The 27,535-nt window shown below is 44.3% G+C and overlaps 2 protein-coding genes and 2 long non-coding RNA genes across 5 annotated transcripts in view; 2 read left to right on the forward strand and 2 right to left on the reverse strand.

The window, feature by feature from the left end:
• LOC310826361 overlaps positions 1-7,145 on the forward strand; it is a 683,860-nt gene extending 676,715 nt beyond the window's left edge. Inside the window, exon 3 of the long non-coding RNA XR_014555789.1 lies at positions 7,124-7,145. This is a non-coding gene — a long non-coding RNA (uncharacterized lncRNA). The remainder of the gene's footprint in view (positions 1-7,123) is intronic.
• Positions 1-10,243, reverse strand: part of DERA (deoxyribose-phosphate aldolase) — a 44,299-nt gene extending 34,056 nt beyond the window's left edge. Inside the window, exons 1-3 of the mRNA XM_083700863.1 lie at positions 10,125-10,243; positions 4,072-4,169; positions 635-782 (exon numbers count right to left, since the gene is read on the reverse strand). Coding sequence (XP_083556989.1) covers positions 635-782; positions 4,072-4,169; positions 10,125-10,155 — 277 coding nt within the window. The 5' untranslated portion in view covers positions 10,156-10,243. The remainder of the gene's footprint in view (positions 1-634; positions 783-4,071; positions 4,170-10,124) is intronic.
• A 3,048-nt stretch (positions 10,244-13,291) lies between these two features.
• STRAP (serine/threonine kinase receptor associated protein) lies at positions 13,292-23,147 on the reverse strand. Of its 2 annotated transcripts, XM_083700825.1 has the most exons (10): positions 22,357-23,147; positions 20,096-20,231; positions 19,818-19,899; positions 19,500-19,572; positions 18,165-18,261; positions 17,420-17,557; positions 16,538-16,674; positions 15,257-15,406; positions 14,382-14,447; positions 13,292-13,818 (listed from the first exon to the last, which is right to left on the reverse strand). In XM_083700825.1, the coding sequence occupies exons 1-10, from the start codon at positions 22,466-22,468 to the stop codon at positions 13,757-13,759; spliced, it is 1,053 nt and encodes a 350-aa protein (XP_083556951.1). In that variant the 5' UTR covers positions 22,469-23,147; the 3' UTR covers positions 13,292-13,756. The 2 variants fall into 2 exon arrangements, with proteins under 2 accessions (XP_083556951.1, XP_083556952.1); XM_083700826.1 differs by lacking the exons at positions 13,292-13,818; positions 14,382-14,447 and adding an exon at positions 15,120-15,160 and having other exon boundaries at positions 15,236-15,406; positions 22,357-22,632.
• On the forward strand, positions 22,607-27,230 carry LOC310826372. The gene is made up of 2 exons (XR_014555800.1): positions 22,607-22,717; positions 27,020-27,230. It is a non-coding gene; the product is annotated as an uncharacterized lncRNA (long non-coding RNA).
• Positions 27,231-27,535: the final 305 nt, after the last annotated feature.

The raw sequence follows: 27,535 nt of genomic DNA on the forward strand, positions 1-27,535 counted from the left end.
TAATAATAATAATAATATTTATACCCCGCCCATCTGGCTGGGTTTCCCCAGCCACTCTGGGCGGCTTCCAACAGAACACTAAAATACAATATTAAACATTAAAAGCTTCCCTAAACAGGGCTGCCTTCAGATGTATTCTAAAAATTTGGTACAGTGGTACCTCGGGTTACAGACGCTTCAGGTTACAGACGCTTCAGGTTACAGACTAACCCAGAAATAGTACCTCGGGTTAAGAACTTTCCTTCAGGTTGAGAACAGAAATTGGGTGGCGGTGGTGCAGTGGCAGCGGGAGGCCCCATTAGCTAAAGTGGTGCTTCAGGTTAAGAACAGTTTCAGGTTAAGAACGGACCTCCAGAACGAATTAAGTTCTTAATCTGAGGTACCACTGTAGTTATTTTTCTCTTTGACATCTGGTGGGAGAGCGTTCCACAGGGTGGATGCCACTACTGAGAAGGCCCTCTGCCTGGTTCCCTGTAACTTGGCTTCTCGTAGCTGGACTTCAGTGTCCGGGCTGAACGATGGGGGTGGAGATGCTCCTTCAGGTATACTGCATCGAGGCCGTTTAGGGCTTTAAAGGTCAGCATGACCTTAACAGAACCAAGGTTCCGTTCCTGATTTGCACAGAAAGACCTACCTTTGCCGTCCACGCCCATAGCTTGCAACAGATCCCCTCGGATGGGATGCTTGGCTTTGTAGCACAACCTGCAGACGTTGGAAGGGGTGTCATCGCCCGAAAGGGTGGTGAGGTCGATGCAGGTGACGGCCCTCAGGTGCCAAGCTGCCTTTTATCATATAGAAATATACATATACATTAGGAAAAGGCCTTATCATATAGTTGCATGCCTAGAGAACACCTGGGACTTCGGAGGCCAGGACAGATAAGAGTGCTGGTATATAAACAAGCTACAATGAACCATAGACTCTCACTTTCCCTCCTCTCATCTATTTTCTGTGCCAGGAGAAGATCAGAAGCTTCTGGTGATTTTTAAACAAACCAGTTCACTGAAAATGCTCCCAACCACAGCTGACCAAACCCTGCTTTCAATAGGGATCCTTCTCACCGGTCCAGATCCTATTCCCCCTCCATCCTATAGCTCATGGTTTAATTTAAACAGCTGTGGGATCAGGGTGATTAAGTGGACAATATTTTGCCCACTGTATCTTTCAACTGGCACATTTCATGCATACTGGGGAGAGGAGGAAATGTATTTAAAAGGAAACAAAAAACCAGGTATGATCCATCTAAAGTTAGGCAATTTCAAATCTCCCTGATTACAATGGAAAGGTCACCCACACACCCCTAATGCTGTTCCCTCTGATGTGTATGGGAATTAGAAGGGCATAAATTTGTCCAGATTACACTGGACTCATTGCCTTGCATTTGAAATATTTAAAGTATTATAACCTAGAGAAAGGAATACTGAGAGGTAATGTGATAGCCATCTTCAAATATGTTTATAAATGCTTCGGTTTCCGAACACACCTCGGAAGTTGAACCTGCCACGTGGCTTCCGTATTGAGTTTTCTTTACGGAGGCTTCTGTACTGAGTTTTCGGTTTTCGAACGTTTCAAAACTCGAACGGTCTTTCGGAATGGACAACGTTAAAAAACCGAGGTACCACTGTAACGCTAGTAGAAGAATTTGTTTCCATCCAAAATTGATCAGCCAATCAAAATCAAATCTTGCTTTTGTTTTTTGTTGTTGTTTTTTTTAAAAAAGGACTGTGAAATCAAGAAATCAGCTCACTTCAGGCAGACTTTACTAATCTTCCCGAACTTCACTGAGGAATGCAGCCTCCCAAGCCTTGCCCTGGGAACCCCAGTTCAGAGTCCTGGGGCTGTTGCTTCTGAAAAGCACAAGACCGTAACATGAGCTGCTTACTTAACAAAGTAATGGTTGTTGTTTTTTCCTATTTGGTTAGTGGAACCTCTGCTCCCCACAAACCCCTCATGGCTTCCCCAGATCTGCTCCAGAGGTTTGTGGGGAAATCCGGAACAGATTTATGAGGCTCATAGAGGAGAAAGTTCTACTACACAGCCATAAGTGCAGCTAATGGAACTGCATGACTGACTATTGCTCTAGGTCTGCACCCACCTGTTTTGAAATGTGGCACTTAGCTGTTTTAGCACCCTTTGCTTCTCTTTCTAGACCCTCCTAGAATGTCCCCAGACCTTTTCACACCCCAGTGTAAAGTGCTGAAAAGCAGACTGTGCTGTATTGAGAATGGATGCTATGAATCAAGCTCTCCTTGAGAATCATTTAGATGCCCTATCTCATGGAGAAAGCAGGGTAGATACAAAAGATCTCTTCCCTTTTTGCTCTGAAGCGCTTTGTTTTGCTTTTCGTAAGTGTAGAAAAGAAACCAAGTGCACTTTTATTGTTGTTGGAATTCCTATTCCAGCTAAATTAAATGGAATTAAAATTGAATATATAATCGGCTCCTAGGAAAGAGATTCTGGCCTCCACAGTTGGAAAACGAGTTGTGAAGACAGATGTAGCAAAAACGGTTCCAAGAATTGGTGTGAACTTGTAGGGGGGCTTTTTTTCCCCCCGTTGTTTAACCGAGAAGCTATTTTTACAGAAGAGGCTGAGCTATGAGAGTCTGACTACATATTCCATAGCCAAACCTTCGCCAACACTCAGGATATTTCAAAGAAATATGTCAGTCTAATCCAAGCTGATATTAAAACCCACTATTAGCAGTTTTTAAGCAGACACATTCAAATATCCATATTAGGGAAATGCCTTTAGTTGAGCAACCAAACAGGATTTTGTGATATTTCAGTCAGTAATATAAAGTCATTGCTCTAATGTGGATGTTTTATTTAAGTATTTTTATTTTATTTAGTAAAAACAAATACGCAAAACCCATGAAAACCACACAGAATATCAACCAGTAATGAAAAGGGAATGCCATACATTCTAAGGCTGCAACAGAAGTCTAGTGTCCAGACCAAAGGAAGTAATAGTACCTCTCTACTCTGCCCTGGTCAGACCACACCTGGAATAATGTGTGCAGGTATGGGCAACACAATTTAAAAAGGATGTTGACAAGCTGGAATGTTTGCAGAGGTGGGCAACCAAAATGATTCAGGGTCTGGAAAATACGCTCAATAAGTTTTGGATATGGAAGTCCCACCAGCCCCAGTTAAGGTTGCCAGGCCTCCAGGGCTGACCAGAAGTTTCCAAGTATCATCATCAGTGCTTTTTTTCTGGGGGGATGCAGGGGAGAGCAGACCCCTAAACATTTTGTGAATCTTTGTACTGTTGTCCATTTCCTGTATTTATTTTTCCCGATCTGAACTATAAAATGGTGATTTTCTTGAGTCAAAATGAGAGTACCCCAAAACATTTTTTAAAGAAAAAAATACACTGATAATAATAAAAGAATTCTCCAAGAGGTGGCTTAGAAAATGCACACACCTACCCACTCATGAATCAACGTATTTAAAGCTTATTTGTGGTTTTGCCCCTCTCTGAGGTGCCTCAACACCCAGCACACATGTACGCAAAAACGCACTGTTGGAAAAGAATCTTTTTACCAGCCTCATTACCATGGTCCTCAAAAATGAATTATTAAAAAAGGCAAGCACCATCTTTTATGTCTATAGGCAACTTGAACAAAATTCAGTACCTTAGATCGCGAACGCCTTGGTACTCGGACGTTTTGGCTCCCGAACGCCGCAAACCTGGAAGTGAGTGTTCCGGTTTGTGAACGTTCTTTGGAACCCAAACGTCCGACAGGGCTTCCATGGCTTCCAATTGGCTGCAGGAGCTTCCAATCAGAAGCCACGCTTTGGTTTCCGAACGTTTTGAAAGTCGAACGGACTTCCGGAACGGATTCCGTTCGACTTCCAAGGTATTAAAGCCCATGGAGGTATAACAGGTGTCTGTGGAACACGAGAGCAGAATACTTGCAGCACTGCCTACACTGAACGGCAGCCAGAGTTTCAAGCAGGGGATTCTCCCAGCACCTACCTGGAGATGCCAGGGTTCACCCTCAATACCTTTGACACGCAAAGCATGTTCCCTACCCCCTCAGACACGACCCTCTCCTGGGAGCCACTTACCTGCCAATTCTTTTTCACAGCCCGCTGTGTCTGAATTTGAGCTGCCCGCCTCAGGACGGCCGGCTGGTTCACCCGGACTCTCGCAAGCCAGCTGAGGTCTGTGAGGAAAAGTGCCTAGTTCTGTTTAGTACATTTATTATTATTATTATTTTGAATGTATTCTTATTGCATCGCATCTATGGAACCCAAATAATAAAGCAGAACAAAGTCAAAAAACTAAACCAAACCAAATCAAATCAAATCAATAAGCAACATGGCACCCCCAGATATGCTGCTTGGTGCCTATTAAGGCCCTCTGCCCCACTCTTCCCCCTTTTTTCAATTACATTTAGGATATTTGGGGTCCTGTCCCCCCCCTTTTTACCCTGGGCTGCAGCTGGCAGGGTGGACAGATCCATGCAAGGGAACGTTCCCCAAACTGCCAAGGATGAAAGGCTACACTTTGCGATGAAGATGAAGATGATGATGATCATCATCATCATCATTTGTATGCTGCCCATCTAACTGAGTTGCCCCAGCCACTCTGGCCACTTCTGCACGCATCACCTAAATTCAGTAGCCTTTCTTATCCACACTCAAGTTTAATCAGAATTAAACCACAATTTCAATCCCTGAGCCGTTTTGCAGTGTGATGTCCATGCCAGTTTCTCAGATTTCAAAATGTGTCACCCGGGGACTGGAAAAGTTGGGGACCCATGCCCTCTTTTGAGAACTGCTTCACAAATAAAGTCCCCCCCCCCCATAGTAAAAAAGGTAAAGAGACCCCTGACCACTAGGTCCAGTCGTGACCAATTCTGGGGTTGTGGCGCTCATCTCGCTTTATTGGCCGAGGGAGCCGGCATACAGCTTCTGGGTCATGTGGCCAGCATGACTAAGCTGCTTTTGGCAAACCAGAGCAGCGCACGGAAACACCATTTACCTTCCCGCCGGAGCGGTACCTGTTTATCTACTTGCACTTTGAAGTGCTTTTGAACTGCTAGGTGGGCAGGAGCAGGGACCGAGCAACGGGAGCTCACCCCGTCGCGGGGATTCGAACCGCCGACCTTCTGATTGGCAAGTCTTAGGCTCTGTGGTTTAACCAACAGCGCCACCCGCATCCCCCCGTATACTATACACAGATTATTCCTACGTAAGCTGGAGAAGCACATATTATTATTAATTGGATTTTTTTACTTGCCGTTCATCATAAGGTCCCAGGGCAGCTAACATCAATTTAAAAATAGAGTATTAAAACCTTATTTTAAAAAATCAAACAAAAAAACAGTCAAGAGAAAAGGGTGGCTCCTAAAAAAAATATGCATTTCAGGTATACAAGGCCTGGGAAAGATGTGCAACCCGCTGTTGGGAACTGCTGTTTCAGAGTTCAGCTTTCCAGGCAAATGCAGGTCAGAAATTTAGATATATTGGAGGGTGGGGGAATTATGTGTGAATCATCTCAAGTACCTGCCAAAGGAGGAGCAGGGAAGCAGCTTAGATATTCATTAAACATGGAGCGTGAATAGTCCCATTTTTTATATGTCATCTGCTCCATCTAAATATTCATGGGGCTTCAGGGATAAAAGTAATTAAAGCAGTTAAACTACAGCTAATTAGCCAACTTTCTTTTAATCCTCCTCTGGAAAAAAAGAGAATGTTTTACTCCCTCTGAAGACGTGTCCAAAAAAGAAGAAGAGAGAGTGGGGGGAAAAACAATCTTCAAAACTGTATTTAGAAGTTTCATGGGAGAGTCAATCTTCCTTTTTTCTTTTCTTTTTTTAACTTGAGGGCCTGTGACTGTAGGCAGCTTGGCCCATTATGCCTCAGGGTACGGCAGCATAGCTGGTGTTGCGCCAAAGAGAAAAGGACGTTAATAAGATAGCTTTGAACTGGATGGCTACAGAGTACAGGCGAATTCTCTTTAATTGGTATAAAACGGTGCCAACCCACGAAGCGGCGGGTAGTGGAATATCTGCCCAAACGGCTGGCAATGAAGTGCTATACTTCATGAGAGGAGAGATGATAGCCATCTTCACAGATCTCAAGGGCTGACACATGGAAGATGGAGCCAGCTTGTTTTCTCCTGCTCCGGAGGGTAGAACGGATGACTTCAAGTTACACTACTGAGCAAGGGGGATCCAAGGCCTGTCTTGCTAGAGGCAAGATTTCTACAAGCATCCAGAGATACCCATTTTAGACATCTAGGGCACACTGACAGCCTTAAAAAGATGTTGGACGCCAACTCCCATTAGCGCCAGTCAGCATGGCCCAGTAGACAGGGATCGTGGGAGTTGGAGTTCAACACCACCTGGAAGTCAGAGGTCCCCATCCCTGGCCTAGCACCTCCACTTAGAAAGATCAGGTAGCAGATAACAGGAAATGGGCTCACCCCTAATCCCGAGACTCTGGCTCCTGCCAGTCAAAGTAGACAATAATGGGCTGGAGGGTCAACTAATCTGATCTGGTGTAAGAGAGTTTACCATGTTCCCTACAATACTCAGAATTTATTCACAGGGCCTCCTCAGTTGTGGCCCCAACACACTTTGTCTTTTGAGGACCCCCAAAATCTAGGGCTGGATTTCTACCCAGAGAGTTCTTCGGTGATATTTTGCAATTGTAGATGAATGGTGACTTTCTGTTCCATTCACAGTCGTGAGCGTTCTTAGAATTTGATCTTTCATTTTTATATGCATTGAGTTTTTGTTTGCTTTTTGGTTACCTTTTTAAAAAGCTCTTAGGACTCGTTAGCTTACCTGAGTGAGCTTGGACTGCTAACCTATATATATGATGGTTTTGCCTTGCAATCTCTACATTTTTGGGACGTTGTTTTTCAAATACATATACAGTGGTACCTCGGGTTAAGTACTTAATTCGTTCTGGTGGTCGGTTCTTAACCTGAAACAGTTCTTAACCTGAAGCACCACTTTAGCTAATGGGGCCTCCAGCTGCTGCCGCACCACCACTGCACGATTTCTGTTCTCATCCTGAAGCAAAGTTCTTAATGCGAGGTAATATTTCTGGGTTAGCAGAGTCTGTAACCTGAAGCGTATGTAACCTGAAGCGTATGTAACCCAAGGTACCACTGTATCCTGATTAGAGTTATAATTCCTTTGTAGTGCATAACAAGGCATTAAACCAGGCATAGGCAAACTCCGGCACTCCAGATGTTTGGGACTACAACTCCCATCATCTCTAGCTAACAGGACCAGTGGTCAGGGATGATGGGAGTTGTAGTCCCAAATGTCTGGAGGGCCAGAGTTTGCCTATGCCTGCACTAAACCTATTACTGCCTTTTCCATTACTCGATCTTCGAACTTGCAAGCTTCTTTTACTATCCCTATATACTCAAGGTGTACCAAATACATGTACCAAATCTGGTGCACTCAAGATGCTTCTGGACTAAAACTCCCGTGACCACTGCTCATGCTGGCTAGGGCTGATAAGAGATTATTATTATAATTATTTATTTGTATAAACCCTTGGAGTGTCTGGGGTGGTAGGGGAGTGGTACTAGGGTGCTCCTTTTGGTGTAATATGTTCGCCTTTTGTAGACTGAGCTCCTAGAAAGTGTCAGCAAGTGACAGTGGCCACACCCTGAGAACGGCTTTGACTGGCTGGTTAAACCAGGTGAGGGTAGCCGATGGGTCTAAAACCCTCAGTGAGTTAGGGACTTCCCCTCCAGCAGATTGAGAAAATGAGACCAATAGTGGGTCAAACGGTCAAGAAGGCATTTTCTGCACATGCTGTAGACACAGCATTTCTCAATCTGTGGGTCCCCAGATGTTGCTGGACTACAACTCCCATCATCCCTGAGCTCTGACCTTGCTAGCCAGGGGTGATGGGAGTTGTAGTTCAACAACATCTGGGGACCCACAGGTTGAGAAAGGCTGCGTAGAGGGAAGTGAGGGGCGGATGGGGCTCATCAACCCAGGAAGGTAGCCCATCTAGGAGAGGAAAACTCTGATCCAAACCTCTGCTGCCCTGTGGGGTATATTCAGGAGATGAAAAGGCTCAGGAGTGAAACCCCACAGATATCTGGAACGGAGTCCCTAAGACAGTTTGGATGGCATCTTGTACGCCTCCTTCTGGCATCTCCTGGAGCCAAGCTGATGTGGTTCAAAGGCGAATACGTTTGGCATCAGTCTCCCTAATGATTGGATGACGCCTTGCATGCTGGTGCCAGATGTACCGCTCTACTTTCCTTTGGACCACATCAGCAAGGTGGGGGGGGGTGCGTGTTCTTGATGTCCTGGCAGCCGAGGACCTCCAGACACACTGCTCAGGCTCACACCCCAAGGAGATCACTTTGGAGATGGTAACACAGCAATTTGATTTCACCCTCAGAGGCACTGTCTCTCGAAACAGGAAGGGTGTATATGTACAGTGGTACCTCAGGTTACATATGCATTCAGGTTACATACGCTTCAGGTTACAGACTCCGCTAACCCAGAAATAGTACCTTGGGTTAAGAACTTTGCTTCAGGATGAGAGCAGAAATCTTGCTCCAGCAGTGCAGCCATTAGATAAAGTGGTGCTTCAGGTTAAGAACAGTTTCAGGTTAAGAACGGACCTCCAGAACGAATTAAGTACTTAACCCGAGGCACCACTGTATATGTAATAATAATAATGATGATGATGATGATGATAACTTGCAGTTTTTGCAAGAGGATCCATGCACCAAATTTCCACCAATGTACTAAACCCACGTGTGATTCAGATAGATCTGCTCCCCTGGTGTGGACTTTAAACCCTTTCATAACAAGAGGAATTTTGCCAAGGATGACCAAAGGGAAAGGGAAAGGGAAGGCAGCTATCTTCACAAATCTGCGTGGCAGAAGGAGTTTAGATAAGTGGATTCCCACAACCGCCCTTCACAAGCTGCAGCTACGAAAGTTTCTCTTCTCCCCCAACTACTACAAAATGCATAATTCTTTTCTTCCTGGGGTCACTAGCAAGCTTGGGCAGTAAATAAAGCACATTGTCTAAGGTGCAAGTGCCACTGACCTCAGCAGTGTTGCCTCTCCATAAATACGTCTCATCTGCAGTTAGCATGCTGCCCTTAAGGCTTGGGAGACCAGGGTTCAAATCCCCACCCAAACAAAGCTCACTGGGCCATTTGCCAGTGATATGATAGCCATGTTCAAATATATAAAAGGATGTCACATAGAGGAGGGAGAAAGGTTGATTTCTGCTGCTCCAGAGAAGCGGACACGGAGCAATGGATCCAAACTACAAGAAAGAAGATTCCACCTAAACATTAGGAAGAACTTCCCGACAGTAAGAGCTGTTTGACAGTGGAATTTGCTGCCAAGGAGTGTGGTGGAGTCTCCTTCTTTGGAGGTCTTTAAGCAGAGGCTTGACAACCATATGTCAGGAGTGCTCTGATGGTGTTTCCTGCTTGGCAGGGGGTTGGACTCGATGGCCCTTGTGGTCTCTTCCAACTCTATGATTCTATGATTCTATTCTATGCCAGCTCTCAACCTGACCTACCTTGTCTGGCTGTTGTGAGGATAAGACAGAGTGCTGCTTTGAGCTGCCCCTCTGAGGAAGGACAGGATACTAATTAATTAATTAATTAATTAATTAATTAAATAATACTACTTAATATACTAGTGCTTAGGATTGCATTGCATGCTCTCACTGGATAGCAAATCTTATTAGCAGAATTTAAGGAGATATACAGAAAATTGCACTGTTGGATACTGTATGTAGACAGTGGAATACTTAAAATATTTTTGGATTCTGGAATGCGGGGTCTTGCCAAGCCAGTTGAAAAGTGGGACCCCCCCAAAAAAACAAGCCAGTCCTGTTGCATCTGGGGAGGGGTCACCCCTAATGAATGCGCCCCTGACAGCACCGATGCGTATCCTTAATCAGGCACAGAATGTCCCAAACCCAGTGGGGCTTCTCCTGCAATCCCAGCCCCCCATTGACCTGGAAGTAAGCCACGCTGAATTGAGCAGGGCTTGCGTCTAACCGGGCACAGCTGGGATTGCTTGTGAGTAAGCACGCGCGGGGCTTGCAACGACCCTGGCGCCTGCCCCCCTCCCGCTCGGCAGCACCCGAGCCAGCCTTACCTAGCGCCGTGCCCTGGTTCCTAGCAGCCATGATCGGGGCAAACCCGCCTCTCCTTCCAACCTTCCCGCACTTCCTGCTCTGCGTTTCCTCCTCCTCTTCCTGCTGCCTCAACCCGCCTCCCCCCCCCCCCCGTGCAAAAGAGTCTTTGCAAAGTCCGCGCCGAGTGGGGGAGGGGGCGATGCAAAGTATGCTTGTCGTTTTGCTGCGCTTGCAAGCCGGCCTCAATCTTTCGCTGTTTTGTTTTCAAGTGCGATGTTTCCCACTGCTTGTTTGAATCTGACGTTTGCAGCAGGATCTGTTCACCCTGCAGCCTAATCCCAGGCAGATTTGACTCGGGAACATGTGCCCCTCATTTGCCATGGGAACCTAGGAAGCTGCCTTTGGATTAGAGTCAAAACCATCGGTTCTCCACCTTGCTCAGTCTTGTCTGCATGACTGACAGCAGCAGACACGCATCTGGAGATGCCGGCCTGGGCTTGAACTTTGGACCTTCTGTATGCAAGGCGATCTGCAAATGTGGCAGCCCCTAAATTGTGGGGATTTTCTCCGCAGAAGTGCATTTAGCACCACGTACAGCTTTCCTTTGCTGAAGTCGCACCTCTTTAACCTGGCCTTTGTCACTCGATATACAGTGGTACCTCGGGTTACAGACGCTTCAGTTTACAAACTCCGCTAACCCACAAATAGTACCTCGGGTTAAGAACTTTGCTTCAGGATGAGAACAGAAATCATACTCCAGCGGCGCAGCGGCCCCATTAGCTAAAGTGGTGCTTCAGGTCAAGAACGGACCTCTGGAATGAATTAAGTACTTAACCTGAGGGACCACTGTAGAGTCTGTGTGTGTGTGTTTTTAGGATCCACTTTAGTGAAATTTGAACTGAAGTCTGTAAGCCTTGTCTTTGGTGAGAAGATTCCTGCATTGCATTCCTCCAAGGAGCTCAAGGCGGTGTACATAGCAGATGGAACAGGGTACTGGGTTTCCATCCAACCCCCACCTTGAGCCAATTTCAGGGGGAAAACGGGGAGGTGGGGGGGGGGGGGAAACCACCCAGCCTCTTGGGCTTGCCAATCAGAAGGTCGACGTTCAAATCCCTGCAATGGGGTGAGCTCCCATTGCTCTGTCCCAGCTTCTGCCCACCTAGCAGTTCAAAAGCATACCCAGCACGAGTAAATAGGTACTGTTGCGACAGGAAGGTAAAAAGGCATTTCTGTGCGCTCTGGCAACTTGTCAGAGTCCCGTGCGCCAGAAGTGGTTTGGTCATGCTGGCCACATGACCTGGAAAAGCTGTCTGCAGACAAAACACCCATTCCCTTAGCCTGAAAGGGGAGATGAATGCTGCACCCCATAGCCAAATTTGACTGGGCTTAACTGTTCAGGGGTCCTTTACCTTTACAAGAACCCTTGTGCAGGGCTTCTATACAGAGTTCACTAGCTGAATCTAGTTGGGAGACCTCAGACACACAGATGATAGGCAAGGTAACATCACACAGCGCTAAGCTTGCAGTTTTGTCCCCATTGCCTACAGTGAGTTTCAGCCAAAAGTCTAGGCACCATCCTATTGCCAACACACATTTGGTGTAGCAGACCAATGATGGATAGGGTGAGCCAGACACAATATTTTAAAAATGTAAGATACGTGAGAACACTGCTGTATATATTTCCTCTACAATAAAGCTGATGAACAGCTTTTCCATGGATGTTTCAACTTTTAGAAAGCAAGTATAGCTCAATAGTATTTTACTGAGAACCCTTTCCTTAGTGGAGTATTGGGGAACTGGTGACCTTTCAGCTGTTTTTGTTTGTTTGTTTGTTTGGTTTGTTTTTTGCTACCCGACCAAGTTACCTGGGAATAATGGGAGTTGGGAATCCAACATCATCCGAAATGCAATTCCACCTCTGCCCCAGTGGGACACAGATACCACCACTCATGCAGAACTCATACTGAGATATAAAAACTGGAAGGGAGAATGAGGCAGGAGCAATGTGCAGCGGCTGGGCTACGCAGCAGCTGGGGAAGGTTAGTATTGAAAAACAGCGGGTCTAGACCTAATGGCATAATCACAAAGTCACAGCTCATGTTTGGTTATTTTGATTTGGAACTGCAGAATTTCAGTACTGCCCTTGATTGTTTTCTGGTGTTCGTCATCCATTGGCACATTGGTACAAGTTAAAGAACAGCTACACCCTGTAAATTACCCGATGAGATAATTCTACATCTAGATGCTCTTGAACAGGCCCCCAAACCCAGAGTTCCATTAATTCTATGTTCTCAAACTGTGTTTTCATCCTTTTTCATCTTTTTCACACCTTACCCCTAAAGTGATAAGTATTTAAATACTCCTACCCAATACTATCCTTTGACTTTTTGGCTTCCCACCACCCATTTATTCCTTTAAAAACGCTTTTCAGAAACCTTATCAGAATAGAACTGTCGTTATCTAGAAGATCAGGGTCTTTTTGGAATGTACAGCTTTGGCCACAAATACATGAAGCATTCCAAACAAATTAGGATATTTGCAAGTTGCCTGTATAATGGCACTTATGCACATTTAACTTGTGAACACTCAGTTTTATGCACTTGGCAATAAAAAACAAATATAAAAAGCAGAAAAGGGGTGGGCATAGAGGAAAAGAAGACTTGAGCAATCCACACCCCCCCCCCCATTGAACACAGTGTGACTATACACAATTTTGGCTTCACACACAAACCCCGGAACATAACCCCATATAAGTTGAGTCTCACCTGTATATATATATATATGAAAGGCTCATTTATATTTATTCTCCAGTTAATACAGATGGCCCCCTCAAAACCACAACTTTATTCCTATACACCATATGTATAATCTGATGACACACAAAAGACCAAATTTAAATCGGGGGGGAAACAAAACCTATTTATGGTGTAGAAAGCGGATGCTACTGGGAGAAATTAAGATGGAAGATTGGCCCAATATTGTTATTTTAGAGAGAAGGTTGATTAGATAAATTTGCAAAGGTGGAGTGGGGAAAATAAAAGCCTGAAGCAGAATTGAATTTAGCCACCTACATGCAAAAACTACCACCAGTCTTAGCAGACTTATCTCATTAAAACCTCAAAAATGCCCAGTGCTGTTAGTGAACAGATGAGTTAGCTTGTACAATTTATAAGCTCTCTAAAGAGGGTTGTTGTAGAGGCATTTTATTTATTTAGATGGTTGAAAACAGATTATTTAGATGTGGTGTACAACAAAAGGGGAAAAAACCAAATCCGCTGTTTTTCCACATAACCCTATCTTTTTGCCAATTCTTTCCACTTTCAGAGAACACTCTACTAGAAGCCATTACATTTCTCCTCAATTATTAACACTATACTGAGTTAACCACAGTTGGAGAAACTGGGTCTCGGCTGCCATGTTACATTCAGACATACAACAGGCAGTGGCGCTAGAAGATAGCGAAAAACCGTTACTGCTCATCTCATTCAATACTCTCAGCTCTCTTGAAAGACAGCCAGTTCCAATACATTCTCATCAATTACTGCCCATCTTTGCCTTGGGGTACAGTGTGCACCCTGGGACGCTGCTGCATTCCACTGCTTCCTTGATTTAGTCTCAAAATGTCCATATGTTGCCATTGACAGCTGCGAACTTAAGCCTTAACTTCAGGAGTTGTGCTGTAGATGGAATCTGAGTTTTCAGAGCCAAGGTCTTCTGCCGAGTCAAGAAAGGAAACACCGATATAATTATTTTTCAGCAGGCAGATAAATTCATCTACTTTATTCAAGCATTCTGTCATGCAATTATTTCAGGTACTCTTCATCTATACTTAACAAACAGCACTGCACTCATTAAGTGTGCGGGCCAATCATGCCTCTAGCAATGCTGTTTTGGCCACAACAGCAGCATCTGGTACATACTTGTCCCCGTTCACTGTTAAAATGGAGGGAGACTTCCTTGCTATGACTTCTAGACAGCCCTTGGAGCCATCTCAGATAACAAGGAGCTAGCTGTTTCTCGGCTGCCACTCACTTCCCCAAAAGGGTCTTCCTTGCACTCTTTCACTTGGTTTTTGAAGTTCCTGAAGCAACATGGCTAAGCATGGGGTATGGGGTATGGACCCCTACTTTGTAGTGTACATTTCACACTGGTTCCTATTCCACACCCACAACCCGCTTCCCCCCAACTGACTTAACACACTACACCGTAAAAGCATATGTTGAGGCCATTATCTTAATTACTCTGGCCGGACCCCAGCACAGCTGTCAGCTCATTACCTAGGTCTTCCTCCGCAGTTCCTGGAAGGTTGGCCTTTGATTTCGCCAGCTCTACACCTTCTTCTTCTACAGGGAAAGAAAACAGAGTCCTCTTTTTGAATGCTCAAACATGCCAAACTTCGTTGTAAAAAGCGTAAATGTCTGCTGCAGAACTGCAGGAATTCTGCAATTCACCGAGCAAATGGCATCACTGCTTTTCTGTATTTGTTGAATTCACCAGTGTGCTTTTCCATTATACGAATACTATGTTTTATGAGCCAATTTTAAGTAACTCATTGACGTGATCAAAAGGTGGCTTGGCTTCCTCTTCCAATTTTGGAAGGCCAACAGCCGCAAAAATATTTTTTTAAAAAAATCAGGAACTAAAGTGAAGTATGTATACTTCTAAGGTAGTAAAGCTTTGTCCAGACTGCACCCTCTTCCTCAAGATGGCTTGTGTAGGCTCACACAGCAATCAATGCTGATCCATAACACACACAAAAACCAACCAAAGAGAAAACTAAATGTTAAGCAGGAAGATTAAGCTCTATCTAGACTTCTCACCCACAAGTCTGTTGTGTGGGCAGATGTTTTATTCTTTGGTGTAGAGGAGCCCACACCTGCTCTATAAACAGGGACAGTCCAGAGGTTTACCACCTAGGCCTTAACTGATAACAGTTAAAAGATGTTCTGCTGGTATGCAATTCATTAAGATGCCAACAAGCTATTCAAGTAACGGAGTAAGATTATTACTATAAAACTGCACTGAAAATGTTAGATTCTTGATTTGGCTGGGGAAACTCAGCCAGATGGGCGGAGGATAAATAAATTATTATCATCATCATCATCATTATTATCATTCTTTTACAGTGCACTTTTGTTCCACCAGTTCTTACCAGGGATCACACATTTCCAGAGACCATATGTTTTCCCGACTGTTGTCTGCCACAGTCTTAGCGTTCCATCCTCAGAGCCACTAGAATACAACTCTCCGTCTGGGCTAAATCTGACACAGTGAATAGGCCCAAAGTGCCCCTTGTAAGATTCTGCAGGGAAATGACAAATCAATGAATTTCCAGGCAACAAGGAATGCATGTGCTTTAACATGTAGGCTTAGGAATTCAGGAAGAAAAATAATGTCTCGGTTCCTTAGCGGTTGGGTTTTGTAAATGAATTTACCGGTCCAAGTCCTAGGAGAACAGTAATGAGGCCCCAACTGTTTAGAACATGAAGAAGCCCTCACCTAACTTTGTGTGATATGGAGAGGTCCTCCACTACTAAGGGTATAGCTTGCCACCCAAACATGGATGTGATACTGCAGCAACCACAAAGTTTCCTTGAACATTTTACTCTCAGCATGGAAACATCAAAAAGAACTGCCTGCAGCTATCGGAGGGTCACTAGAATCAGAAACTCAAGCTTCAATCTGGGCACTTGCTTAGCTTGAGATATTCCTTACCCAACAGCTATGCACAGAAGACAACCTGCAAGGCCAAACATTAGAAGGCTAAAAAGATCCCAGAACATGAATAATTCTTAGTCAACACTTGAGCCATTTTGCAAGCTCTTAGATTTCATTTCCCCTTGGCCTGACTACATGCCTCCTACTGGTCAGAAGTTGTTGCCAGGGAATGTACTTCTTTTGGGTTTCCCTTACCTCCCCACTAAATAATATGCATAGGGTTTCCCCCATTCTTCTTGCACCCCATTTCTTCCAGCAGCCAGCACTGAATAAAAGACGTGAGTGTAGGGAAAGACCATCTTGGGAGGGACCGATTGGGAAGTAGCAAGAGATGGTTGCGCATCACTTTTGTTTCTTTGGGATCTTAGCCATACAAAGACTGATCAGCTTTGGTTATCTGGACAGCAATCACAGTCAAGGTCAAATTTAACTAATCCTATTGAAGCCTGCTGTTCTGACTGAAGTGCAATGACAATTTGAGGAAGTTTGTGAAAGTGAGCCTACACACATACACACAGACCAAGGGAAATAAAATGAAATGAAATGTGGCTTTATAGCAATGGCTTAGGAAGTTACCATCTCTTCATTATACTGATTGCAAGAAAACCTGAAGGCTCCAACCTTTGGAACGACCAGTTAAGCAGGTTTTATATTTTAACAAGAATGCAAATGATAAAAACATGCTCTGGAGGTATTTCGAAATGTTGGGACATACCTAGTTCTTCACCAGTATTATAATCATACTTATAAAGTTTAAAGTCCTCGCCACCCGCAACTAGACATTCTTTCTCAGGGTGAAGGGATGCAGAATTAATTGTTGCAGGAGCCTCAAAGGATTTAATCTGTTCCAGACTAAAGAAGGGAAGGAAAAGGCATTAAAAGCTAGAACTGGACTCTCCACAGAACCGTATACCAATGCATTAAAAAAACCAAACCCACAAAAGGTGGAATTCCATATAGAGGACTTTCATCCACTTACTATGCCAGGGTCTTCTCAGATTTTTCTGCCTGTTCTAGCAATAGTAATATTTTGTGCTAATTGTTGTATAATTAACTGGATTTTTATGGCTGCATTGCATTGTATATTACCAGACCTTAAACTGACTGATTTTAGTGCCACTTTCATTTTGGGTGTTTTTAGTGCTTTGTGTTTATCCTGATGTGTTTTTGCTATGTTCATGCTTTGGCAACAGGTTCAGAAATTATGATTTAAAAGCAAGGTAAGCTTTAAAATTAAGTAAGATGAAACCATTTCACTCACAGGAGAAAAACCAAGGTTGTGAAAGTTTTCCAATCTGAATGATGAACTGCATCTCCTTAATCAAGACTACAGAGACTTTCTTCAGGATCCAAAGAACTAAGGATTATATCCAACGCTAGTTCTCAGAGCAAACCCATTGAAATTAATGGTCATGACTAACCTGGTTTGATCAATTTCAATGGGTCTCCTCTGAAAAGAACTTAGATAAAACATGAAGTATTTCTGAAGGGATACATATTAGATCTAGTATGGAAATATACACTTTTTATCTGTTTACTCCAAAAAGTTGCCAATTACGTTTCTTTCAAAACTAACCACATTAAAAACTCAACTTACGTTTCTGCACTGTGGAAGGCGATTGTTTTTCCATAGGTGATTACTATTATCTCCCCTTCTGGAATATATTCCATACTGCTGACAGACATAGCAACATTTATTGCCTTTATTTCTGTAAATGTATTTCTGTCCCAGAGTCTGCATCAGAGACACAAAGGTAAAAATCTGTTTAGCTTATCACAAGACCAGCGCCATAGGTTAGATCTCCAAAGCCCTTTGGGTCGCATGCTTCCCTGCACTGTCATCACCTCCCCCAAGACATTTACAGTATGGCGTAAGAGCATTTCACGGTTTCCCTCCCAAGAAGCTCCGTGATTCGTCTTGCTTTTCAGCCTGGCAAACAAACTGCAGCTTTTTATGCACTTAAGCATTGTATACCTTGTGTAAATCCAGCAATATTTAAGTCTGTCCTTTCCTGGTGCAGGGGACTGTATTGTGAGACATATACTCTGGTGAATAGATCAGTCAACAGAGCATGAGACTCTTAATCTCAGGGTTGTGAATTTGAGCCCCACACTGGCGGGGGGGGGGGGGAGAATCCTGCACTGCAGGGGGTTGAACTAGATGACTCTTACGACTCTTTCAACTCTACAATTCTATGGTTCTAGGACAGAGCACACTAGCTGAAAAGCTAATGATATATATATATATATATTTGAATTCAAAAGAGGGCCCTATAATGAACACCAATTCCATAAACCCAAAAGGCAGCTCTGGTGAAAGGGAGATATTTGTTCCTTCCTACCTGACAGTTTTGTCATCTGCTGAAAGGATCTGTCTGTCATCACTGCTCCACAGAGCCTTTTTAATCCCAGACGTGTGGCCGCTGACGATTTGAGGGTCTAAACAGTAGGGGAAATACTGTGTTATTTCAAAAGATCTCTTCTAGCCATGCACATCATCAATGTAGTTTTCTCTACATGACTTACAATCAATACCAAGCAGATTTACTGAGAGAATAGTGGCAATACAGGTAAGCACTAAACATGAGATATTTTATTTCCCTGCATATAACTACATCGTGTAATTGCAAAGGGCTGCGAGAAACGATCTTCAGTGCAAATTCCCAAACTTATTGTGACAGGAATGAACTGCAGTAGCTGCAGCATAACCACAAGAAGATCAGAAGCATACAGGGCAACCAAAGCAGTTTGTACCAAAACCAGTCATATACCCTAATTGAAATGGATCTAGAAAATCAAGTTTCCTCCTAGGGCGGCTGGATCTGGTCCACAACCATTCGCTCAAGAACATGGCCCAAGAAAGGGAGATTAGCGACTGGCTGGTAGTCACTTAAGATTTTCCAAATTCAGGGTTTCTTGAGGAGTGATTTTCTGAGCACTTTGTCCATATCCTCAAGACTTACTAGCTGAAACTCACCCAACACAACAGGGCCAGGCACCCCTTGAGATTCATCTGATACAACAGCATAGTCAAGATTCCGGCTGATGCAACAAGTTTGTTCTCAAAATGCTTTGCAAACAAGTCACAGTGAGCTACAGTCGGTCCTTCGGACATACAGTGAGAGGATCCACGCTACCCGGAAAAGCTCTGCCGGACATCATAATGAGGCAGCAATGGAAGAAGCACTTTCTTTGCTGCCTTCACTGCCATGCACAGCAGGGTGTGAGGACTAATAAGTAAGGAGGTGCCCTTAACCTACCCCAAGCCTAATGCAGCCTAGAAATCCAAAACACACTTTCTTTTTGGGGGGTGAAAAGAGGGGAGTGCTTTGCAAGGAAAAGGCAACAGCTTGCAAAAGGCAGCTTTCTCCCTCTCCCGTTTCAGGAAAGGAAAAGTGTTTCCTCCATTACCTGTACTAGCAAAAACAACTTGTCTCTTCCTCCCATCTCCATCGCTTCTGCACACCCCACACAAATATTCTGACATATGGGTGGGACACCCACCTGTCAATCATGTGACATCAGAACAATGGGATTGACAGCTGGGTTGTTCTGCCCACCTGTCAAAACTGGTCTGCGAAGAGGATCCCCAACCCTGAAATAGTGTAACCGGATGCAAAAGAATTTCAAAATGAAATTATAATAGTTAGTTTCACCTACTAACAGTAAAAACCCACCTGCCTCTGGCTTGCTTAAGTCATAGATACGCAACAGTTTATCTTGCCCACCTGTCAGCAGGTAATTGCTGTCCTAGAACAGAAAACGAAAGCCATTGTTTTCATTGATGCAACAGTAATATTATATTAAACATCACTACTTGTAGAAACTGGTTTTTAAAATCAGTACTATTTCATTTATCATTATTTTATTTAATACTAATAAAATCTGTACTAGTTGGGAATATAAAGCTGTTCATATGATGCCCTTGAGAAAAACACAGGCAAACAAAGGCAGGCATTCAGCCCTGAAACAAAGATATTTAGTGTCTGTTTTACCTGAGTAAAGTCCACAGATTTGACAATGTGCTTGTGGGCTAAGGTGATTATTTCATCTCCCGAAACACCATCCCACACTTTGCTGAAAGGAAAAAACATAGCTATTGATATGATATATTACAGACTTAAAATAATGCTTCTACACAGCTCTTTAAAAATTGAGACACCAGGGGTTGGCAGGTGGGGGGGGGGGGAGATTCAAGTGCATTAAGTGAGCTGTAAATGTAGTAATAAAGAACAGGGTAGGTTTTGGTGTTAGATACAAGACTTTCACTTACGCAGTAAAATCTGCAGCTGCTGTAGCTGCTTTAGTGGCATCTTTATTCAAAGTGGCACCCCAGACAGCTCCTTTGTGACCCAGAAATGTTCCAATCCAATCTCCTGTGTCACCCTGGCGAAGCATAGGTTTCCCATCTAGACAAAAAGAAAAAAGAAGTGAAACATAGGAGTTTAGTTTATCAACCAACAATCTATATCAAATAATCATACAAAGAGCATCTGTGAAATTATAATTCAATAGAGATTATCCAGCAAGAGCTTTGGGCAAACCCTCTGTAGGCTTCCTTGGTCATCTATATGTCACTATTCTTCTCTATGAACTTCACCCATCAAAGAACATTTGCTTTTACACAACCACTTATTTACAGAAGGGAAAAGCAAGGCAAGATCATGTGGGGGACTGACAATTCATATTCAACCTCTGATCTAAATAAATGTTCAGGTGGTAAAATCAGAGGTTGAAGGTAGGTTATTCCAGGATGATGGATCATACCTACTTCCCCTCAGTTGCCAGGGTAGGGGGGAATCACCTATGATCTCTTAAGGCAGCACTGCAAATAAGTTTATGGAAATGTTTGAAAACTTGTCTCTTCTCAGGTTGACAGATTCAACATAGTTTTATATGTGCAGAGTGGAGAGGGGAGGCACCAGGAATTTCTGCTCCATTGGCCCCAACAAATCCCGATGGCTTTGCCTGTCTGCTTGCAAGAGCACCAAGCAAAAGAGTTAATTGAAAGACCACAATCCATTACAGGATTTAGGGGTGTTTCAAGCTCACTTAAGCATGTTTAACCCAGCACTGAATGGTGGCTCAAGTGCCCAGTGTATAATGGATATACATGTACTTTTTATATAAAAAAAATTATACCATAATGGAACTAATACATCAACAATATTTGGAATGCTTTGGTGGCCCTTACATCATTTAACAGTGTAACAATAAAGACTCAAAGCACTAGACACAGCTTTCCCAGGCAATACCCTATCCAGGCACTGGCCAGCTTGACTTCGGCAATGTTTCTGAATGATTTAGTCGAGATTCCTGCATCACAGGGGGTGGGACTAGATGACACTAGGAATTCCTTCAACTCTACCGTTCTATGATTCTATAACCAGAACCATGGTATGCATATAGGGAAATATTAGGCACAGACACATTATGTGCCAAGAGATAAAGTGATTAACAAAATGGCTTATTATTGTCTCCATAATACCATCTACATTCATTACAAGCACCAGCTTCAACAGGTCTCTACTCCCAAGGCCCTTACAATCTGGAAACAGAAACAACAGAGGAAAAGGAATAAAGGGAAAGCAGGTACAAAGAGGGAGTGGAAGCATAATTATTTACACACACTCCAGTTTAACAGCTTTCCCTGTGAAGGATGCACCTTAAGCACAAACATAACTTGGAGGACCCACTTCTAAAATACTAATACAACATGGAATATCGGCAAGGAGACTGTTCCAAAAGCTTTCCAAGAAAAGCAAGGATTTGAAAATACCAAGTAGTATGGCCACAGACAAGTCAAGAAAAGGAGGACAAGGGAGGGGAATTGCTTTCATTAAAAGTAAAAGTTTTCTTGCTGCCATTTCGGTTCAATGTGCCTTATACCCAAGATAAAGTATAAACTGCTGCGGTATTGTTCCAGTAATGTTTGCTTCAACACTTATAGACTCACAGAACTGTAGTCAGAAGGGACTCTGGAGGGTCACCTAATCCAACCCACTGCAACGCAGGAATGTTTTTGCCCAGCATGAGGCTCGAACCCACAATCTTGTGATTAACAGCCTCATGCAAGTGTATACTGATGTTTTGGGGTTTTTTGGTAAGTCAAGCAGCATAAAAGAAATATAGGACTGCGGACACACCCAGGCACGAAGAAGATTTGTTAAAGATTCTGTTCCCAGATCTGAAGGCTCCCTTAAAGCAGAAGATTGAAATGAAATGAAATACTTTATTGTCACTTGTACAACTTGTATACAGTGAGATTACACGAGCACCCCCCACTCAGCTCTCTTAGTCTAAATTCCCCTCGTTTACTGACGCACACCCACCAAACCCAAAAGTCAGTTGCTTATTATTAATAATATTAATAACAGAATTTGTACACCACTCTTCATCCATAGATCTCAGGGCGGCCTAATTTTCCGAATATCTGTACATAAAAACTTGAGATTATTATTATTATAGTATTATTTCCGTGCCTGCCACCCACCGACCCCTCGCGAAGAAGCCCCCGCTGGCCCCTCGCCTCACCCTTGCAGGCGCTGATGAGGAAGTACCCGTAGGGGGTGATGCCGCTGAAGGCCAAATCCACCACAGGCCGCGTGTGGCCGGAGCACGTCAGCGGGGTCTGTCTCATCGCCATGGCGGCGGCGGCGGGAGGGAAGGAGCAGCGGGGGGAGAGGCCCAAGAGGGCGACGCGAGGAAGGGCGAGGGGAGAAAAGAGGCCGCGGGAGGGGCGGAGAAGGCGGCCACGCCGGGGAAACGACGCTCGCCCACAGCCACGCGCAACACTCTGGCCGCCAAGGGAAGGAGGGAGGGATAAGACGGCGCCGGCGCCGGAAGCGACGTCGTCAGAAATGGCCGCTGACGGAAGTCCGCGCCCAGGTCGAAGGTAACCATAGCGACGCTTCCGGTTTCGCCCTAGAGCACCATAGAGTTTCGAGGATGGAGCGGCGCTCCTGCTCTCTAGATCTATATCTATTTTGTATGAGTTGTGGGTTGATAAATATATAAATTATCGCGACGGGAAGGATATACATGAATTATAGAAATATGAATTATAGACATGTAGCGTTGGAAGGGACCCATGTTCCAACCAGGGATAGGTACGGGATTCGAACCCGCAAAGTTGGCTTTGTCAGCCCCATATCATATATATAGCTCGCAATCATTTTAAACCCGAAGCTAAGAAAGTGGAAGAAATAGGAAAGCCACTGTTGGGATTAAACTCCGCCCCCAACTCAATTCCTTTTGTGAGGCTGTTTCTTTAAAAGGGGGAGGAACCCTCCTCAGGCCCCTGTGGGCCCATTGGTCGCACACCGCGGTATGTACTCTGACGCAACAGGTTGAAGCAAAGCGAAGTCAAAACAAAAAAAAATTCCTTCCAGTAGCACCTTAAAGACCAACTAAGTTAGTTCTTGGTATGAGCTTTCGTGTGCATGCACACTTCTTCAGATACACTGAAACAGAAGTTTCCAGACCCTTCTATATAGTGAGAAGGTGGGGAGGGGTATTACTCAGAAGGGTGGTGGGAATGGGTGATTGGCAGATAGCTGTGATGAGCCTCATCACAGGCTCATCACTGCTATCTGCCAATCACCCATTCCCACCACCCTTCTGAGTAATACCCCTCCCCACCTTCTCACTATATAGAAGGGTCTGGAAACTTCTGTTTCAGTGTATCTGAAGAAGTGTGCATGCACACGAAAGCTCATACCAAGAACTAACTTAGTTGGTCTTTAAGGTGCTACTGGAAGGAATTTTTTTTGTTTTGACTATGGCAGACCAACACGGCTACCTATCTGTAAGCAAAGCGAAGGATGCGATAGGGTCCTCATGTGGTTGGGAGGACTGTACCACTTCAGCCTACAGCTGCGGGGGAAATACTGTATGCGAGCAATTCTTTGCATTAAGAACAAAACAGGTTGACATCTATTGTTTGTTTAAGTCATTTATTCATTCATCTTTCAAAATGCAATCTTTCCTGGCTGGAACATGTTGTTGTTGTTGTTGTTAAAAAAACCTAAATACATGAATAATCCTCAAGGCAGCTTAACATGAAAATGCAAAAGCAATTAAAATACCAGTTAAAGGTGGTTAGGGGGTCAAGGTAAGACTGGAGAGAACCCAGGGTCAAATCCCTGCTCAGCTGTGAACCTCACAGAGCAGCCTTGAGCCGCTTGCTTTATCTCAGCCTAACCTATATCATAGGGTTGTTGTGAGGATAACAAGTACGTAGACTAAAATACTAAAGCAGCTGGGCCTGGGGTTTTTTGTTTTTGTTTTACTTTCTCTAAGTCACAAAGTACTGTATTCACATTCTCACAACACCTTTGTATGTTGATTGTGTCAGGTTGATCATTGGGGTTTGGGGGGGGAATGTTGTTTTAAATGAGAAATGTAACCAAATGATTGTGGCTGCGCTGTTATGTTTCTTCACCCTTTAAAGACCTAGGACCCTGAAAGCCTCAGATTTATTTATTAAAAAATAAATAAATAACTCAAACATGCATTTTGGGAGCCCATTTCTTAATCTTTCACCATTTATTTGCATAGGTTGTGGCCACAACCCACTGGTTGGGTCCCCAGACCTGCCAGTTGAAGTCTAGTGATGTATAGCATTGCATGGTGAATAAGTAAACAGATTCATTTAAACCTTTCACTACCCATTTATCTATTATTTCACCCAAGGGGAGGACATTTCAATTCCCTTCAAGTGCCCCCCCACACCCCCGCTTCAGCCTCTTGAGAAATGCAATCTATTTTTGTTGATTTCAAGTGCCATCTGAGAATTGTGTCTGACTTAATTAGTGGAGCTGTCTTCTTAAATTTTTAAAAGGCCCTTGGGTTGACTATTATGGAGAACTGCTTCCAAGAGGGAAAAGAATAAAATCCAAGGTCGGCAAAGCTGACTTTGTAGGAAAACTTGAAGTAAGCAGTGCAAACTATGCAGCCTGAACAGCAGTGGTAATGCCGAGCAAGCTGTGTGCTCCTCAAGAAAGTTTGATTTGATTATTCCCACCAGTTGGCTTGTAATTTAATTTTCTGTGCAATTGGCCTACAATTTGCCCTGTAGGCAAAGCCGCCATATGATATCCAGTTGGGGAGATATAAACCTCCTAATAGTCAAAGGAAAGTCATAAATAATATCAGAAGCACAAATGGAAAGACAGAGCCCTGGAGATAACAGGCTCATTAACATTGGGTTATAGTAAAAACCATGCCTATCTGGCTGCTTTAAACTTATTAAAAATCATTCATTCATTCATTGCATTTATACCCCATCTTTCCTCCCAAGCAGCAGTGCATAGGTCTCCCTATTTTTTCCTCACAACAACCCTGTGAGGTAGGTTGAGCTGAGAGACTGTGACTGACCCAAGGTCACCAGTGAGCATCATGACCTGGTGGGGCTTTGAACTCCCCTCTCCCAGGTTTTAGTACAACAATTTGCCTACTACACTACACTGGCTCTAGTGATACTATTCCTGCCTGATGTTTTACACAACTCCTCTTCATAACTTTACAAACAACAGTAGAGATTTAACGTCTGATGCAGCAAAGGACAAGGTTGGGTTGCTAGTAATGGGCAGAGGTGCTTACCTGACATCCCAGTTGGTGAATCCCTGCTTCTTACTGGAAGAGGCAAGTTTGGTGTGGTGCAAACACACCAGCAGAGCCAATCCAATGCTGCTGCTGGTGAATGCCTCACCCCTCTCCTTCCCAGTAAGCGACTTAACCTGCCGGGAGGTCAGGCAAGCGTCTCCACCCCAAACACTGCTAAGGGTTTCTGTCATAAATAAAGCAAGTAAGTGTGGAAGTGCTGGCAGCTTCTAGGAGCAAGAAATGAGAGCTGAGTACAGGGTGGAGGCTAAAGATGGACAAACTACCCCAGGAGGAGCACGGCATGTCCCCCCAACCAGAGGAACAACCCTGCCCTATTGCCAATGGGTCTCAAACCCTCAGTGAGTTAGGACTTCCCCTGTATGCAAAGACAGGCTCTGGCAGATTGAGTGGATGAGGCAAACAGTAGGTCTAACGATCAGGAAGGCACTTTCTGCACGCGCTGTAGAGGAAAGTGAGGGGTTGATAGGGCTCATCAACCTGGGAAGGTAGCCTGTCTAGGAGAAGGAAAACTTTGATCCTGAACCTCTGCTGCCTTGTGGGATATCTTCAGGAGAAGAAAAGACAAGGGAGTAAATCCAACACAAATCCCTAATGATTAGCTGGTGCCTTGCATGCTGGTTGCCAAATGTTATTGCTCTGCTTTCCTTTGGACCACATCAGCAAGGCCCGGGGGAAGGGGCAGGTCTTGATGTTTGTGCAGCCCAGGATCTCCATACGTAGTGCCCAGGCTTGCGCCCTGGGGAAGTCACTTGCGTGCTAACACAGCAGTTTGTCTTCTCCCCCAGAGGCAAATTCCATTATCTCTCAACCCACTATTGGTCTTGTGTGCTCAATCTGCCAGAGCCTGTCTTCCTATGCAGAGGAGTTCCCTAGCCGAGGGTTTGAGACCCATCAGCTACCCTCACCTGGTCTAGCCAGCTAGTCGAAGAAATTCCTGGGGTTTGGCTGCTGCATGCTGACAGTTTCTAGGAGCCACAGGTGAGAGCTGAGTAATAGTAATCAATAAAAGCAGACTAAAATGTCTCAGATTCCCTTGACACTTAAAAACAAACTAAACATGAGCCAAAAGCTTATACAGTGGTATCTCGGATTACATATGCTTCAGGTTACATACTCCGCTAACCCAGAAATAGTACCTTGGGTTAAGAACTTTGCTTCAGGATGAGAACAGAAATCGTGCTCCGGCGGCGCGGCGGCAGCAGGAGGCCCCATTAACTAAAGTGGTGCTTCAGGTTAAGAACAGTTTCAGGTTAAGAACGGACCTCCGGAACGAATTAAGTTCTTAACCCGAGGTACCACTGTACTGTAGTGTTTATCCTTGAGCACAATGTGCCCATCGCCACTAGATGGAGCTCTACCTATCATGTTGGACACCAATTCGTTTTCTGCATGGAATCACACAGTTGTATGTTTCTGTTACACATATGTGATTTATATATTGCATGGTTTAATCTGCTTTGGTTGACCTACTGACCTCTAGACAGGTGCAAGCAGGATAGGAACAAAATGAGGAAATGCTGGGTCTTCCATCTCTCTGCTTCACCCGTTTGCTTTCTTCTCCTTATTAAAGCAGGTGATATTTGTCAACAAGAGTGGCGCTGACAACAACTCATAAGAAGTAACCATTGCAGTGTAGGAACTGCCAGCCTTACTCCTGACCTCAAGTCAGCTACTTAGTGATAACACACTGGAGCAGCAGAGCTACAGTCACATTAATTCACCTAACAGCCAATGCCAAAGGCACTTCCAACAGGAAACATGAACAGGCTTTATGCCTCAAATGTCTCACACCTGGTTTTCATTAAGATGATAAACTTGGTCCTGGGCTGTACCACTTCACAGTGGTAGGGATGTTCATGTGATTGAAAGCTCCCTCATTGCCCAAATTGGGGCTTGCAGTTGCTGTCAACCAGCTAATTGGCAGCGCTTGTAAAGTACTGTTTAACTGCAAATCGCAAAGGGAAACAGACCACTTGGCTGCATTGCAATAACAGGTGATTGACAGGTGGGAAACCCTACCCAACTGTCAAAGTTGGCCCCCTGGGCAGTGCTGGAGGGCTGTGTATGTGAAGGTAAGTTCTCTAAG

This window comes from Podarcis gaigeae (assembly GCF_964106915.1).
Source record: "Podarcis gaigeae genome assembly, chromosome: 10".
Taxonomy (NCBI): Eukaryota; Metazoa; Chordata; class Lepidosauria; order Squamata; family Lacertidae; genus Podarcis; species Podarcis gaigeae.